General features: G+C 38.5%; 1 protein-coding gene across 14 annotated transcripts in view; it reads right to left on the bottom strand.

The window, feature by feature from the left end:
* The window catches only part of MTMR3 (myotubularin related protein 3), a 113,423-nt gene that overhangs the window by 16,445 nt on the left and 79,760 nt on the right, over nt 1–17,218 (bottom strand). For all 14 annotated transcript variants that reach the window (XM_074356309.1, XM_074356313.1, XM_074356315.1 and 11 more), the window contains 6 exons: nt 16,148–16,314; nt 9,846–9,942; nt 7,276–7,389; nt 2,126–2,331; nt 1,463–1,594; nt 380–491 (listed from right to left, as the gene is read on the bottom strand). In XM_074356309.1, coding sequence (XP_074212410.1) covers nt 380–491; nt 1,463–1,594; nt 2,126–2,331; nt 7,276–7,389; nt 9,846–9,942; nt 16,148–16,314 — 828 coding nt within the window. The remainder of the gene's footprint in view (nt 1–379; nt 492–1,462; nt 1,595–2,125; nt 2,332–7,275; nt 7,390–9,845; nt 9,943–16,147; nt 16,315–17,218) is intronic.

Below are 17,218 nucleotides of genomic sequence, written 5' to 3'. Positions count from 1 at the left end.
GAATAAAATTTCACTCTTCATGGTAAAACATTCCATTTCACAGCAGGTTAAGTGTCACTACAGGATGTCAGAAACCAAAGAATTAAATTACTCTGGGTCAAAAATATGTAGAGGAGAAGAAAGAAATCCCAAGAAAAATAAGAAGGCAATGCTTTGGTTCTGAGGGCTGAGGTTATCCTTTGCTGCACATCTTTAAACCTTTCAAAGAGCTAGATTCTTCTCCCAGCTCCTCTGTCCTGCAAGCTCCTAACACAGGAAGGAGAATACCCCGAGTCTGAAAGTAAAATTGAAGTTTACCAATAAATAGCAGGAAAGACCCCTTCAAACTCATTTAAAAAAAAAAAGCAATGCAAAATTAAAGTTAAGGCCAAGGTCTTACTTTCCTGGATCCGGCATCTGTGTGCATAGCAATCGCAGAGACTGAAAACTCCTCCGAATTGAATGAATATTTGCCATCCCCATAAACACAACTTCACAGTTTGGGTAATACTCTGGAGAGAATAGCAATAAAGAGAATACAAATATGTTGAATTTAAAGCTCACATGGCCAAATCTAAAAGAAGCAAACTAGCTATAAAACAAACCCACTGCAGCTGCTAATGAAACTCCAATGTTTTGATGCCTATTAGCCCAGTCCTTCATTATGAGAGGAAAACAGTGCTTGACTTTCAGCTGTCAAAAAGGAAGGTTAGATTTGTGAAGATACTGGCATAAATTAGAAGCTTTTATACAAGATCCATATACTTCCATCTCACCCCAGGTTTACCTCTTAAGCCTCTCCTAACGTGCATCTCTGGAATCTCTTTGAGAAGAACCTAGGAGAACAATGCCACTTCATGCATCCAGATTTCTTGGTACAACTGCTTTTAATTCCCAGCTTAGAGCACATCTGGATAAGGAGCTCAGTGCCTCTACCTGCTCCATCAGCGCACAACTGGCACCAAAGAGGTCCCTCCTTGGAGAAAGCCAGCATTCAAACAGTAGGGGTGTTACAGGTCAGGACAGAGGCACTGTGCTAGAGTTTTGTGCTTACTGCTTCAATTTCCACCCCAGGTTTTCTAAGTAGAAGCCATGTAAGGAGTTTTCTGTGAGGCCAGGGATGAGCACAGCCATTGTCAAAGGCAACAAAAAGCTTTTAGAAGGCTTAGAAAAGCAAGACGCTAAAGAAGCATCTTCCAGACATGAACAGATCTTATTATGGGAGAGGACTTAATTTCCTTATTACTTAAAGGTTGGCACAAGGAAAGAAGATTATTTCATTTCACTGGTTTCACAGCACCTCCTCTTCCATTTTTCTCTTGAGAAAAGCATAGTGTTCAGATTCCAAAGAGCTCTGGCTCTCTCAGGACAGGCTGAGGAGCATGGCTTCCCATTCATTTCAAATTGAGAACTAAGACACCATTGGGCATGGGCTGGACTCACAAGGACAGAGGGTCAGGGGACAAAGCACTGTGCCCCTCACCTGGGCATTCGCAGCCTCCTCCTTTGGCTCGGTTCGCTACAGCTGCTGCATAGGAGCGTGCATCCAGGATCAAAAGCTTCTGTGGCTGGATGGCTAAACTCTCTGCTCCTGAAGCATTGGACAGAGAAGAGTCTAGGGACACAAGAAGGAGAAAGGAAAATTTTAATGAACCTGTCTCTCCCAGAACTGTTGCAAAATAAGAACCATAGGCACTTATTAAAGTCCCCCCAAAACTCAATTAAGTGAAATCCATGTAGCCAGAACTACTTTAATACATAAGACTTCTCCCTTTAGTTTGTCTTCTGTTTTGTCTACCACCTCCTATACCTCATTTCTATATTGCAGAACGTACAATGACTACAACATCATCCTGGTGTCTTCCCCCGTGGTCTGCAGACACTGCTGCAGGCTCCCTATCACATACGTGCGTCATTATTGTCATGATGGCAAGAAAGACAAACACTCTAGTCCTCTTCAACCAAGTTTGAAACATAGGGTTTTCTGGTTCTTTGCCAAGACCCATGACTCCTCAAACAATCCATCAATTGAAGTTTCACTCTCTTCTATGAAACAAATCTGGTATCTTCCAAGGAAAAGGCCATTTCAAGAAAAGATTCTCAGATGCTATAAAACCTGTTGCCAGGGGTCCAGGGAGCACCTTACCAAACTCCACATCAGAAAGGTCTCCCGCGTTGGCAAAGTCTCGAGGACTGTTCCTAGCTGACAGCTTGTTGCCACTAGATCGGGAGTCAGAGGCACAAGCTTTGGCTATTGACTGCACCAGGTGCTCATCATCAGCATTTCGCCAGCCCCACCAGCTGACCTCCGGCTGTCCACAGCGGGCAATGACAGCTCCATTGCTCTGGTGCCTGTGCAGGGAACAAGGCAACAACTGTACCCATCTCAGTGACCCCATTCAGATGCTCTGTGCTCATACAAAACATGAGATAGTAGATTTTAAAGGCATTAATAAACAGCTTGACTACAGGTTAGCTTCATGTCCTCTCAGGACAGAAATCTCACATAGCAACAAGAATAAATAACCAAACCTATCCGGATCTTTCTTGATTATCATACCATTTTAGAGACCTTTGGAGAATAACCAACAAAATGATAAATGTGTATTCTTAGAGAAAACAAATTAGTATCCATTAAGAAAATATTTGAATCTTTAGATTTATTTTTGGAGAATCAGGTAAAAAATAAGTTACAAATACCACACTAATTCTGCAACTTAATAATGAAGCATTAATCTCTCCTTTTTAACACCACACCTAAATATCCTAACATAATAGATGCTAAAACAGAAACATTTGTTTCCTCACTGGCTTATGAGGGCCCACTGTAACAACTGTGCCCATATGGCTGGCTTGAGGATACTTTTCAAAACAAGATCTTACCTTTGAGACTAAAATACTTACCACAGCAGACTGCTTTACAAAATCTGGGACTTCACGAGTCACAACTCTTACTATAGGCACAGGCAGCTCAATGAACCAGCTACCCTTCCTTTAGGTCTCAGAAGGATATGAACAGCATAAACCTCAGTGAGCTACTCTGATAGATCCCTTTCTAAGAAATAAGACCAGAAATCATACTGATAGTCTACCTTAAGATGCTATTAATACCCAGGCTTTTAATTGGGAATTTTAGTTAGGCAATTATTACAATTAAAAATTATAAAGGTAATACTATTTGGCAATAAAAAGGGATAAAGTTCTAATACATGTTATAACATATATGAACCTTGAGTATGTTATGCTAACCTTGAGGATGTTATGCTACTAAGTGAAAGACGTCAGTCACAAAAGACCACATATTATATGATTCCACTTATATAAAGTGCCGAGAATAGGCAAAGCTATAGAGAAAGAGTGTAGATTTACTGGTAACCCAGAGCTAGGGAGCTTGGGGAGAGAATGGGGAGTGACTACTAATGGGTCTGGACGTTTCCTTTGGGGTGGTGAAAATGTACTAACATTGATTGTAGTGATGGTTGCACAAGTCTGAATATACTTTAAAAAAAAATCACTAAGCTATACACACTAAAAGGGTGAATTGTATGTGACATCTCAATAAAGCTGTTTTTTAAAGTTATAAAAAGTAATCAGTTCACTAAAAAATAAATTAGAATGAAAAGCTAGTAAGCAAAAAAATTTAATGTCCACCAATTCTATATCGTATAGAGAACTGTCAATGTCTTAACTCCCATTGAAATTGTTTCTAAACACATATATATACACATATAACACAAATGTAGGGTACAGATGGATTTAAATAAAACATATTACTGACAGCACTATATACAACAGCCAAGACATGGAAACAACCTAAAAGTCTATCAACAGATGACTGAAAAAAGAAGTTGTGGTATATTTATACAATGGAATACTACTCAACTGTAAAAAATAATAAAATACCATCTGCAACAACATGGATTGACCTGGAGATCGTCATTCTAAGGAAAGTAAGCCAGAAAGAGAAAGATACCATATGATATCACTTATATGTGGAATCTTAAAAAAAAAAATTAGACAAATGAACTTATTTACAAAACAGAAACAGACTCACAAAAATAGAAAAACTTATGGTTACCGGGGGGAAGTACGGATAAATTGGGAGTTCGAGATTTGCAGATACTAACTACTACTATATATAAAATAGATAAACAAGTTTATACTGTATAGTACAGGTAACTATATTCAATATCTAGACTTCAATTAAAAAAATACTATTGAATCTATTTGTCCTCTTCAAGGAATAATGTGAGAAAGATTTTGTTTTTTAATTTTCCCCTATTTTAAAAAAAATTATAGTTGATTTACAGTGCTGTATTAATATATGATGTATAGCATAGTGACTGAGTTATACATATATATAAACATTATTTTTCATTACAGGTTACTACAAGCCTTTGAATACAGTTCCCTGTGATATATATTAGGACCTTGTTGTTTATCTATTCTGTACATAGTAGTTTGTAGCTGTTAATCCCAAACTCCCAATTTATCCCTACCCCACTCCACCCCCGTAACCGTAAGTTTGTTTTCTCTGTGAGTCTGTTTTGTAAATCAGTTCGTTTGTGTCATTTTTTTAAGATTCCACATATTAGTGATTAAAGATTTTGGTTTTTAATCCTTAAACTCAAAAACAATAAATTTGGCAATAAGCAAATTCCACTGGAGCCACCAGTTTGTTTCTAGTTTTTAAATCCTCCCTCATTGGAAGAGACAAGTATTGGAGTAATGTAAAGTATCTCTGTATTGCCAACACACTCCTACCATTGGGTCACCTGCTGAATGGAGCCAAACTGTAAATAAAACCTACATAATAAGTGCTGAGTAACCAATGAGCTGACCGATAGCAAATCTTTACAGAATAGGCTAGCAGGGCCTTTTTAGCCCATCCTTTTCTGAAATCTTTCCCAGAAGTGCTTGAGCAGAACAGCAGATAGTAGCTGTCAGCCTGGGTCTTGGGTTTTAAGGGCCACGGTATTGTAATAGATTGCAACTGAACTGCTGTAGTGAGCAGGTAAGTTTTCTGCAGTCTTCAAAAATGCTTCAGACTGCATGAAAGAGAATGAGAACACCACAGCTAAAAATCACTAAAGAACATTCCCATCATTTTACAAACAGAACCAGGAAAAATAAAAATTAAGATGTCTGATGGATATCTACTAAACACAGTGTTTCAGTTTTATATAGAAAGATATAAATGTTTAAACTATCCCTAAGTTAGTATTAGGCAAGCTCCCTAAATGACTAGAAGTTTCTAATAATCACTCAATGCACAAAGAGGGAAACTAAATTGTACCAGAGATGGGCACCCTTCGCACCATCTTGCTGTGTTAAAGCAATCTCTGTATTCAATAATAAATGCAATTAAGCACTCCCTCATCACCATAGGAGAAAGCACTAATCAGGTGTTGCGCTGTCAAGTAACTGCTGCTAGCAACCTAGCAATCATTACTGCAATCTACAGACAACCAAATTCAGTAAACATACATTCATTTACTGAAACATAGGTTCAGAAGCATCCTGCCACCTGGGTTGAGAGCAAAGCAGAGGGTAGTAGAGTATCCCAAAGCATTCTTCAACACACCACTCACAAAGCTCCCAAATAATGTAACAACCTAGTTTAGAGCTCAGAGACCCAAGATACATGTTCTGAAAACAGATCAATTCCTAGAAGCCTGTGAACCAAACTCTGACTTGTAATATTTTGAGAGCAGATTTTCTGAGAAACTGCAAATAACATTTTTCACATATATATGCTATGATCTCTAGAAAGGGTTGGAAAAAAAACCCTATGGCTCATGCCCTCTAGAATAAATTTTTGAAAGGAAAAAAAGCTTCCCATGTTTATTCTAAGAAGTTTTTCTTCAACTTGCACTTTCAGGCCTCTCTACCAATAGAGGGAATTCACCGAATGTCCCTTACTCTGAGAATGAAAGTCCTTTTCCCTTATCCTCAGAGTCAGCAAACCCCACAAATACCAGGGCTGCTGATCTAACACAGCTGTTGGCCACAGAGCAGCAGCTGGCTGCTTTCCCTCTGTGAGCTGGGCCAATTGCTGATAAGACTCGTAAGTCCTTTCAAGCTTTCACAGCTCTCTAATTCCTGTGTCATCCTTACCACTTGAATGATAGGTAAATTTGGTGACCTACTTTTCTAGGGGTGTCTGAAAACAACAGTGATGAAAATTGAGACTGAAAACTTAATGGCTTCCACTGGGCCAGAAGAAACCTAACATATTTTTCCATGTCTCTCTATTCAGAGTGGCCTTCAGAATCTGCCTTCAGTGAACTAAACGAACAGCTGGTTACCTTAGTGGGAATTCCACAAGGAGATAAATCCCTTCTTGCTACCCTCAGTATTTCAATGGAGTGCCTCTTGGCATGAAAGAGTTCCTAACTAAGCCTCACTGGTTTGGCCCAAATTCAAGGAGAGTCCATAAAGTCTGCAACCTGGGAAAATGAAATGGAGAATGTGAATATTATAAGAATACCTGAAACAGTTCCAAAATAAGAGGAAATGACTTCTTAAAAATTTAACATGATTCTGTGAGAACTGAGCTAACTAGTCACTGAATCACAAAAGCAGCCCTCAGGAATACAGCCTACTCCAATTATTGCTTAGAAAAGCCCAGTCCTTACAGATTCATTCTGATGTCACAGCATACCTGCAACGTAAGAATATCATTCCCATTTTACTAATTGGAAACAGGATGAGGTCAGGTGGAGAACTTAAGGTGCCACAGCAAGGAGTGTCAGAAGACTTGAATTCCAAAACCTATGCTCATCACCACGCCACCACCCCCCTTCTAGAACTCGCCTCCCTTTGATCTCTGAGATCAGCTAAGCCCTAGCCTTCTCTAAATGCCTCCTCTCAAAGCAGAGCACTTCCATGTGTCAAAGTTTTGACCACAAAGACAATCACAATGACTCAAAATCTACACTCCCAATTCTTACTTTCTAGGACTCATCTCTCTCAAAAGGCCAACATCTGAAGCTAAACAAAAGTGAGCACATTATCTTCCCACAGAATGTCAGAAGGATCTTAAAATAGCAAGACCAGCCACTTTTCTATTAAAATTTTTTCAGTGTCAACTGAACCATCAGCTAGTGTTCCAGATGCAGTAAGTACTGGTGTATGACTGGAAGAGCAGCTTTAGCAATAAGGAAGTACAGAATAGCCTGGAAAGTTCCCTAAACTCATCCCCTCCCCCCACCAGGTTAGCAGCAACAGAAGCAGCAAACCACATGCAGGGGGTAGTCGCCCCAGAGCAAGCTGGGCCCGGCCAGGCTTACTTACCTGTAGACGACAGCAGGGATGCGCTTCCAGGACCTGAAGCTTGCTACACTCTCTAGTTCTTTGTCAGTGATCCAGGCAGGCACTATTAGCTCCTGTGGATAGCTACCACACAGCCTAATGGGGAAGGTGAGAAAGAAGGAGGGGGGAGGAAGACAGAGGGAGGAGAAAAGAGGGAGAGACACTAGTGAGCCAGCATAAGGATGTGGATCAAGCTACCCCAGAGCCAGTTAAAAGGCAATGAGGAACATGACTTCAGTCTTGGCCTACTCAGTAGAACAGGCTGCCTAAATTGTTTACTTATGTATATGCTAAGTGATACTATCTTGGATTATTCCACTTGATGCTGTCTTTTGGGAATCTGGCAATCTTAACTTCAATGAAAAAGGGGGGTTAAGAGGCAGTCACTCCATTGTTAACTGTTGTATCCAATATATGGGTCATCTCTAACTGCACAAGTACCCAGTCCAACTGCAGAGATGAAAAGTCTGTGTTCCCTCTACCAGACCTTCGTCTTTTCAGGGAAATGTGTGAAGGACAAGAGCCCACAATTTCAAGGTTCCAGAGACCTCAGACTAACATAATCAAACAGGATGTCCTAATTATAGGTAACAGGTGCAGCCATGGGTAGGTAGAACCAGCACTACAGGTCAGCCCCACCTGCACACATTATCACAGCTTCATTAAGCCAAGTTAGTAATATTGTTAATCATAATTTCTATAAAACATACTTCAGAACAAACTACACTGAGGGGAAAAAAAGCTGTTTTCATTGGGGAAAATACTAGTAAGTGCATACCAGTCAAGCTGGTGCCCAAGAAGCAGTATATCTGATAGTTTTTTTACTTACAAGACAGTGTCTCTCTGGGTAACCCAATATTCCTTCTCAGTAGTCAAAGCAATTAAGGCCTTTAATCCAAATCCTAAAATACACAAACAACTCCTCCTTTTCCTCCCCATTCTCCTCCATGACCATCACCCCTATCATCCTGCCCTAGTGTATTTTACACATTAGGGGAAGAGGCATAAAAAAACAAAGTGGCTTAGGAATTGGGGGTTTTAATCATTCTGCACTGAGTATCTCTCTTGTTCTCAATTTCCAAAAAATTAAGTACCAGGGATTTAAAAGCCACCAAACCAGGAGAATAGTCATGACCAAGAGTAGCTCTATAAACTTCCTAATATCTGTCCACAAACTCCTAAAAATAACCTGGTACACAGTGATCATAAGTTAACACTATGAGTCTTGTTCCTTTTACCTTGTTTTAAACCTAAGAGTAAATTTAGTTCCTGTTCTTCCTTTGTAGTAGAAAGAACTTTTCAATGTCCTGAAGACTGGTTTTTGAAGTGGAAATAGTACATTCAAAGAAGTTAACTTTTAAAATCCCTATTAAATAGGGATTTTGAAAACAATAGCTTTTGAACTCCAATCTTTTTTTTTTAACTCTAAACTTCCCCCCCAACAAGTTTACTTAATTCAGTTTTTCAAAATTTCACCCAATATTCTGATCACTATATTTATTCACTGTCCTATAAACACTACACTACCTAGTAGCCAGCTCTTCAGTAAGTAATAGCTGCTCATTTGTAGATAAGCAGTTTCCAGCATAGGAAATGTGGGTTACACGTGAACAAAGCCTGTGGCAGCCTCAGACTCCCTGAGGCGTCCCCTCCACTCTTCACCTTCCATTCTTTGCTTTGACTTGTCACTGAGAACAGGCAAAGGTATGACAGGTCTGTGACTCCTGATTCTTCACACCACTTCGGGTTCTTAACTCCTTGGCCAAGGTCCATATTAAGAGCTGTGTGTAGTAATCAGCTGTAGTTCTACCAATGAAAAATGAAAAGCTCTGATGCCTACCCACAAATAGCCCAGGAAAACAGTTATAATTTGAGGCAGCTCAAAAGGACAACAGAGTGATTAATGCCTCCAATTGCCGCAGGGAAACATAAGAGAAGGATGTATTAACTTAAAAATTCTGGACAATTTTGTTTTATAGAAACCTGGATCACCAAAATCACAGTACTTAGCTGCCCTCACCAAAGTTCTTAAACCTTTTAAGAGAACAGGTAGCGGGAAATATTTTTAATAATGGTTACATATTTAATGGTTCAATGATCACAGCTGTGAAGTTCATTTTCAATCAACAAATCAAAGAATAGTAATACGTATGCTTATTTCATGGACTCTAGAGTAAAATTAGAGTAAAAACCAGCTCATAAGTGTTTTATTACTGATCCCATCTCTAATATGATGTCGAACGATGATGAGAATAGAAACTGCCTGCTTGCAGCTAAGCACAGTATTATCTGGACAAGCCCATGCCAAGAATGGAGGCCTGGAGGGGATAGAAAGGAAGGTTCCTGGATCCCATTAAGTAAGGATCTCTTTCCACTCCAGTAATAGCAATGGGAATAGAAGGCTCAGAAAGTTCTGAAGATCATGCATTTAGATTTAATAAAACCCCATTTGAAAGAAAAAGTAAGTTCAAGTGTTCTGCCGCATGAGAATTGGGGTTTCTGCAAAGGCAGTGGCCATGAAACATAGACCACAGGGACCCAATACAACTCACTTGTACTTCTCATTGATGTTGGAAATCCTCCAGGCATTGTTCATATCAAAACCCATCCGCTCCACTTCATTTTTAAACCTTGACGTTACGTGCTCCCCTAGAGACCAAAGACAGGTAGCAGAAAGGAAGAAATAAATATGATTTTGCAAAACAGGTGGAATAAAAGCAGAGCTACCCTGCTCAGTTATTTTTTTAAAAGGGCAGGTATTGTATAAATAACATTTAGTTTTAAAATTCCCTTCCAGGATAAGACTATAAAAAGAAATGAGAAAATTAATTTTGATCAAGAATTACATTACCTCATCTAATCACTACTATCAACTCTGAGGGTAGGATCCCTGAGCTCATTTTACAGAGGACAAAACTGAGACTGAGGAGGTTATTATGGTGGGTCTGATTCCGAAACCCATATTCGTGTCACTATACAGGAGACTTTCCTATTTCCACACTCAGAATGGTGGCATATGTAAGAAATAAAACAGTAATGGTGAATAGTAATACAGATCTACAACTCATCAGAAACCCTTTGGGTGAGATTTTGGAACTTGAATTTCCTGGTGCATATATTATAATAATAGGTTAATGCTCTCAACAGCATTAACCAAAAGTTAACATTTCTATAGTGAAATCCATGGATAATTCACACTAAATGGGATAAGTAAGGCAACAAACAGCTTCATGTCAGCTCAGATCAGGTGAAGTCACCAAAAAAAAATAAGAAAATTCTTTTGATTTTCAGAGTCTTACAGATTACAGAACTGCAATTAAAACTTGTGGTTGCCAGGGGGGAGGAGGGTGGGAACGGACAGACTGGGAAGTTCGAGATTTGTAGATACTGACAGGTATATATAAAATAGATAAACAAGTTTATACTGTGTAGCACAGGGAAATATGTTCAAGGTCTTGTAGTAGCTTATGGTAAAAATATGAAAATGAATATATGTATATTTGTGTATGACTGTAAAATTGTGCTGTACACCAGAAATTGACACAACATTGTAAACTGACTATAAGTCAATTTAAAAAAAATCATGGGACTGTAACTGCCAATACCCAGGAATCTCAAGAAACACCACACTATTAAGTGCTGAGCATTTGTAAGAACATCCATCCAAACAAGCATAACCTGCCTACATCTGCCCTAATGATTTTGATTTCTTCCTAAGATAGCAACAAAGACAGAAATGAACCTAACATTAAAGGCATTAAATCTGAAATAACTTCCTTCCCTGAAAACAGAGTCCTAGGGCAGTAATTAAACACACACACATATACACACAGCAAAAAAAAAAACCATTAAGCAGTACCTCTAACATACAGTGTTATAGGTTGTAAAATAAATGGTGGTGGGGGCTGGGAGAAATTACAATAACAAATAAAAGCACAAAACAGACTGCTGTTGATCAAAGCATAAAGCTTTGCTCTCGTTGAAAGAGGAGCTTCAGAAAAGGAAACAGCAATTACTTGAATTAAGGGCAGTTCTATAAAACTACTTCCCATTTAAACTGCTTTCTAGAGTTTAAAACTAGGTATTACACATTTCCTGAAGGAGAGCGATAAAAAGAGGTTCAGAGATATAGGAAGAACTTATCAGCTGAATCTATCCCATTTTGGAAAAGTTTTAAAAGCAATACAGGCTTCCAAATAGGAAAAACTATCTGAATTGGAGTGCCATCTGCTTACAAATTGCAAGGAATAGTGACCATCAGAATACTAGACAGAGGATCTTTCAATTATAATCCCAATATTAAAGCTGTAAAACTATGACAACTTCCAAGTTCACTGATTAATGAGATTTTTCCCACCCTGGGATACAGCTCCAAGTCTTTGCAGAAGGTATTTTAATTAATGGTCATTTACAGTAGTACCTCTATCTTAAACACACAAATACCCTAAATAGGATCCTAAAATTTTAAAATAATCACTGGCCAAAGAACCACCACCACCTCCTCCGCTGCCATCACCGCAACCACCCTCCTCCTCTACTGGTAGTTTACTACAAGAACCACTGCCCAAAAAAGGGCTTAGAACCACTATCCCCACCTTGTAATTCTGAGCTACACACACAGAAATATACACTGAGTAGTGAGCATAGAAAATCTGTTATTTCAAGTTCCTTGAGAACAAGGAGTGAGTTTTAATTATCTCTGTATCCCCTAAACAGTGACTTCATAAACTTTGAAGCTGACCATTACAACCCACAATAAGCATGTTTTTTATCACAACTCAATACAACATGTTTATTTTTTTTTTAAGTTTCACAAAACACCCACCCTTACTATGTGTAATACATTGGTATTTTCTATCCTAAATGTTTCATGTCATACTGCATTTCTTAAAACTTTGATTTCATGACCCACTAGTAGATCACAACCTACCGTTTGAAAACCACTGCTTGAAAAAAAATTAGATCTTACACACATGAATAATTCAACTGGCTTTTGCCAAGTTGCTCTAGAAGTTCACTTGGGTTTATTCTGCCAGAAAAGCGAATGCCAAGCACATAAATCGCTGGATTTCCCTTAAGAACTGACCTCTCAGAATTCTCATGTCTCCATTCACTCAACATTAGCTATAATATCTCAATTTAAATATTAGGGCCATAAGTTTTTTGTTTGGCTTTGTATTTCCATTTCAACCCTTCCTATGTGCCTGTTCCATCCTTAAGTGAAGATCTGTTCCTTGTTAATATTTTGTATTTCTTGTACAACAAGCAGTCCAGCAATTCTTATTTTAATGGGAATAACTTTTTCAAAGCAGTAAGTCCCTCTATTATAACCAGTGTCAACCAGCAGTCTAACCCCTACTCCACCCCCCAAAAAAATCTAGCTCCCTGGGTGATTTTGAGTATTCAAGCCTACAACTATACACAGCTTAAAGGCATGGGATAGAAGAGCCATGCCCTTGCCCAGGATGTGAGGGAGAATAGTACCAGGGTCAGATTTTCAAATATGGAAAGAAGAATCATTCTTTTCTATGAACAAAGGTCCCAGTACAGTCATCTAGATGTACACCTAGTGGACTGCATTCAAACTCAGAAAAGACTGCTGGCAAGGGCTTTTACTTCATACTAAATAGGCAACTGCATAACAGGAGAAGACCCATAGTCATACGCTGCTTATGGTTAAACAAGATGTGCTTAATGGGCATTTCACAGAAGAGAGGTCAGAGAGATTGGTCTGATGCTACTAAACTAGCAACTGAATTGTCTAGTCTTCCATCAGGACTCCAGATTAATGCTCAAGTACAAAATGATCACAAAGAAGGCAGCTAAAATGAGGACACTGAGCATATGGGAAAGAAGCTTTAAGCTTTAGTCCATCTTTTTTTTTAGAGTTTGAAATGGGGCTAAAAGCAGGGTCAAGAGTTTTGCAAAGGTTTTTGTGAGCTTCACAGGTGAACTTCAATAACAACGTGGAGACTTCTTCCAAAGCAGATTAAGACCCGGAGCTGTGGCCACCATATGGCTGGCTTAACTATGACAAGTTCAATAGTCAAAAACTAAAATTTATACGAATACAAAGTAATGATGTACTTTTCCCACTTCCCTCCTCTCTGACACACTGTATTCTTAACAGGCTAGGCAGAGAAGAATCTATAAAAGGTTTTATTAACTTCTGATAGACTAAACTAACTTCCACCCTTCAGAGCCTATGCTTGTGATCTCATGTGTTGGGGCAGATTATAAAATGGCATGACTTTGAAATACCTCGAGTACTGTCTCAACCTAAAGCTGACTTGTAAGAATGTAGTTGTCTGGCCTGATCGTAACTGATGAGTAATGCTGCAGCCACCATCAACACTCAACAATACTGGTGGAGGCAGAATCACCAGGCTGACTGGCTTTAAAAATGCCACCACAGTATTTTTTAAGAGCAAGTTTCCCCCTGTACTCCACAGTGAAAATATATAAAAGGAAAAAGCCATACCTATATCTAAATATACGTACTCAAATTAGGTCACTGAAGTACAGTAAGACTGACTGCATGTTAACTGCAACAGGTTAACCTCAGTGTGAAAGTACATGTTGAAAAGAAACAAAATACAACCTTTACTAATAGATAAGTTCCAATCAGTTACAATGGCATCCTCTTGTTTATTCATAATTTCCAAAATGTTTTCACAAGCATGGCACATTTACTGAATTGAACTCCCCAGCATTAACAGATTTGATCTTCAGGATACCCAGATCAGCATGGGCAGGAAGAACAAAAATGTCCCACTTTGAAGAACAAAGGAAACTAAAGTACAGACTATAAATGACTTGCCCAACATTATTTTTGAATTAAATGGTAAGGGTTTGATTTCAGGATTTCTAGTTCCTAAATCAGTACTTTACCCCCAAATGCCTCCATCAATGACAAACCCATAAAAAGAGAGAGGAAACTGTGAACATCTGTATGTTCTAGTGGCCAAAGAATATCAGATCTTCAAGAGAAAGGTCTGAGGACCAAAGTCATCCCAGCTAAGGACAAAGCCATTTATCACTGATAGATGAGTGAAGTTCTAACCTGGCACATCTTAGGAATATCCTAAGAGGGCTCAAATCCCGAAGACACAACTAAAATTATCAAGGGAATAAGGAATCATCTAAAAAGATGAGGAATTTTCAGGCTGTGGTTCTGAAAGAAACAGGTTAGGAGAAACTAAGCCTTGTTAACTAAACACTGGCAACCCAAGACTAGGGAATGCCTCTGGGAGTTAAGAGCCTTAAACAAATCAAAGTTCTTACATAACAATGCAGCAAGATACACTCATTAACTTCATTATCCTAGGAGATGGTAGAGACAAAAAAAAATCTAATAAATAAGATGTAATAATGGTTAAAATTCAGCAAATATACATGTAAGATTTGTGCATTTCATTGTATGTAAACGTTTCTTTTTAAAAAACTTGAAACATAAAACAAAAAACACAATGTCATCTCATATAAAGAAGGAAAAAGAGATGCAATGGATTAGGGAGTGAAGTGAGACAGTTTAGGCATAATCTCATAATCTTCCAAGGCTGGTGTGGATGACTCTTGGTTCCTCTGACTGAGCAGGCTTGTGGAAAGCTTGGATTTTTGAGGCTTTCCTTGAGGTTCCACAAGGGCAGGTGCCTCTGTTTTTCATCTCTGTATCCATAGGACCCCATACAGTCAGTTCCCAATAGCTGAGAACTGGATTCAAGTCCTAGCTCTGTCACTTCCTAGCACTGGGACTTGGCAACAGGCTTTACCTCTGAGTCTCCATTTCTTTGGCTCCCAAAACAGACACCAGCCTATCCTGTTTGTATGACAAGGTCATGAGGGTCAAACAAAAGTACATTCCAAAACATCTTTAAAAATAAGATGTCTATGCTTGCTATATTTTAATTAAATATATGAACCAAAATCTTCAACCAGTGAATGAGCCAGGAAACAAAAGTATTACAAGCATAGCTAGATTAGCCTTCAATGTTTAAAATGACCCAAGGAAGAATTGTTAAGATTTAAGGTTGAAATAGAGGTTTAAAAGCCCCAACAGTAGACTTTATTAGGAGGAAGCTCACAACTTATCCCTGCTTAAGAATTCAAGAAGTTTTTTCTAAGCTGGACACATGAAAGATTTAGTGTTGGACCAAAGTTCTATTTATGGCTGCATAAAATGTATAGAAAACTATATACAGAATAGCAACATGAACGTGGTCAGAGCTATTTCTGAAGGAGAAAGACAATGAGTGAGACAAAGACTTCACGAGGAGTCAGGAAGCATGGGTTCCAGTACAAGCTCAACTTCTGTATTTGTCCTGAATAAAGCCACTGCCCTCTCTGGGCCTCTGTTTCACATCATCTATGAGATAAAAGAGGTGACAATAGATAATCTACAACTTGTAAATTCAAAGATAGCAAAAAGCCATTTTGTAATCCATTATTCTGTGGCCTCACCTCACACCTCTCTGTACCTTTGTTCATGCTACTTGCTCTAAGTGTTCTGTACTTTTCCCCATTCTATAATCAATGAACTCTTATCCAACCTTCAAGGCCTACTCAAAAGCCACTAACAACGTGAAGTCTCTGCAAACAGACAACACTCATGGTTCACTTCCAGTAGGTTTCCATAACACACATCAAACAGTTCTACAGTTGTTTTAGGCCCAATCAATTGCGATGCCACTGAAAGGCAGGAAACATCTACTGAGCTCAGAAGAATGATGGACATATGCTAGGTGCTTCATAAAAAGTACTCTGATGAAACACATGAATGCTTACTCATTTCATGTTAAGGTATCTCAAGTAGCAATTTGATAAAGTCACCATCTGCACATTTAGAAAGGCCTACCTGGTCTGCACAGGTCTCCATGTTGCTCTTTTTCACTGGCGTAGACTTCCATGCACCAAGCATGGTATGCAAATGAGAAGAGATCTTCTATTTTAGCAGGTGGTCGGATTGCATTGTTCAGTCTCTTAAGCCACTCTTGACATTGCTCAAAGGTTGAGAACTGACACCTTTGTAAAGCCAAACAAGTACAAATGTAATCAGAAGGCAGTTGACAATGAAAACTAAGGGAAGCCACCATTTCAAGAGTGCCTACTCACAGCGAAGTGACAACTACAGTCAAGAAAGCATTAGAGATGTCCATTCCCATGTTTATCATTTATAATAAAAACAGGTCCAACAAATTTTAGCCAGTGGTGCAAAATGTCAAAAAGAAGAGAGCTAAACATGTAGAAAACTGGGGTTTTTTTGACAAATAAAATCTCTTGAGATTGGTTAGTAACAATTATTAAAGTAACATGGCAGTCATTCTCTTCCAGGAATGGAATTTTATTATACTTCTTCCACCAAAGCTTTATGGTTGTCCTCCAGAAATATGGTTAGAGAAGTTCTTTTTGTTTTGTTATGACATATTATGCCAAGTTCACAAATAGTTCACAGTACTACTTTTGGTCAATTGGGGAATAATATCAAAATTTATCTATTTAGCAATTAGAATAAACTAGTAACTTTAGATTGAAAGTAAGATACGCTACACTGAAACTTTCAGCAATGACCATGTAGAGAACAAAACAATTCTATTATCAATTACAATTTTCAGTATATATAACTAGGAGATAACTAGGAGATTAAAATAGTGTAAAAAAAATAGTTTATCTTTTCAAATGCAGGGTTTAAAACTGAGTACTTAACAAGCAAGCTTTATAAACTGTAACTTATAAGCAGCAGCTATAAAAAGCAAGCCAAATCTCAATAGCTAGAAAGGAACTTAAATATTTACCTTAAAACCAAGGATGTCACTTAAACCTTTCCCCTCATCCCAATCAGTGTGGCTCATCAATATGCTAACACACAATGTTCACTGGCACTCCAGAATAGGGCAAAGAAATAAAGTAAAAACTTGGAGAACTAAAA

Source organism: Camelus bactrianus, chromosome 32, assembly GCF_048773025.1.
Source record: "Camelus bactrianus isolate YW-2024 breed Bactrian camel chromosome 32, ASM4877302v1, whole genome shotgun sequence".
Lineage (NCBI taxonomy): Eukaryota > Metazoa > Chordata > Mammalia > Artiodactyla > Camelidae > Camelus > Camelus bactrianus.
The sequence above is the reverse complement of the archived record's forward strand: the minus strand, read 5'-3'. Positions and strand labels throughout refer to the sequence as shown.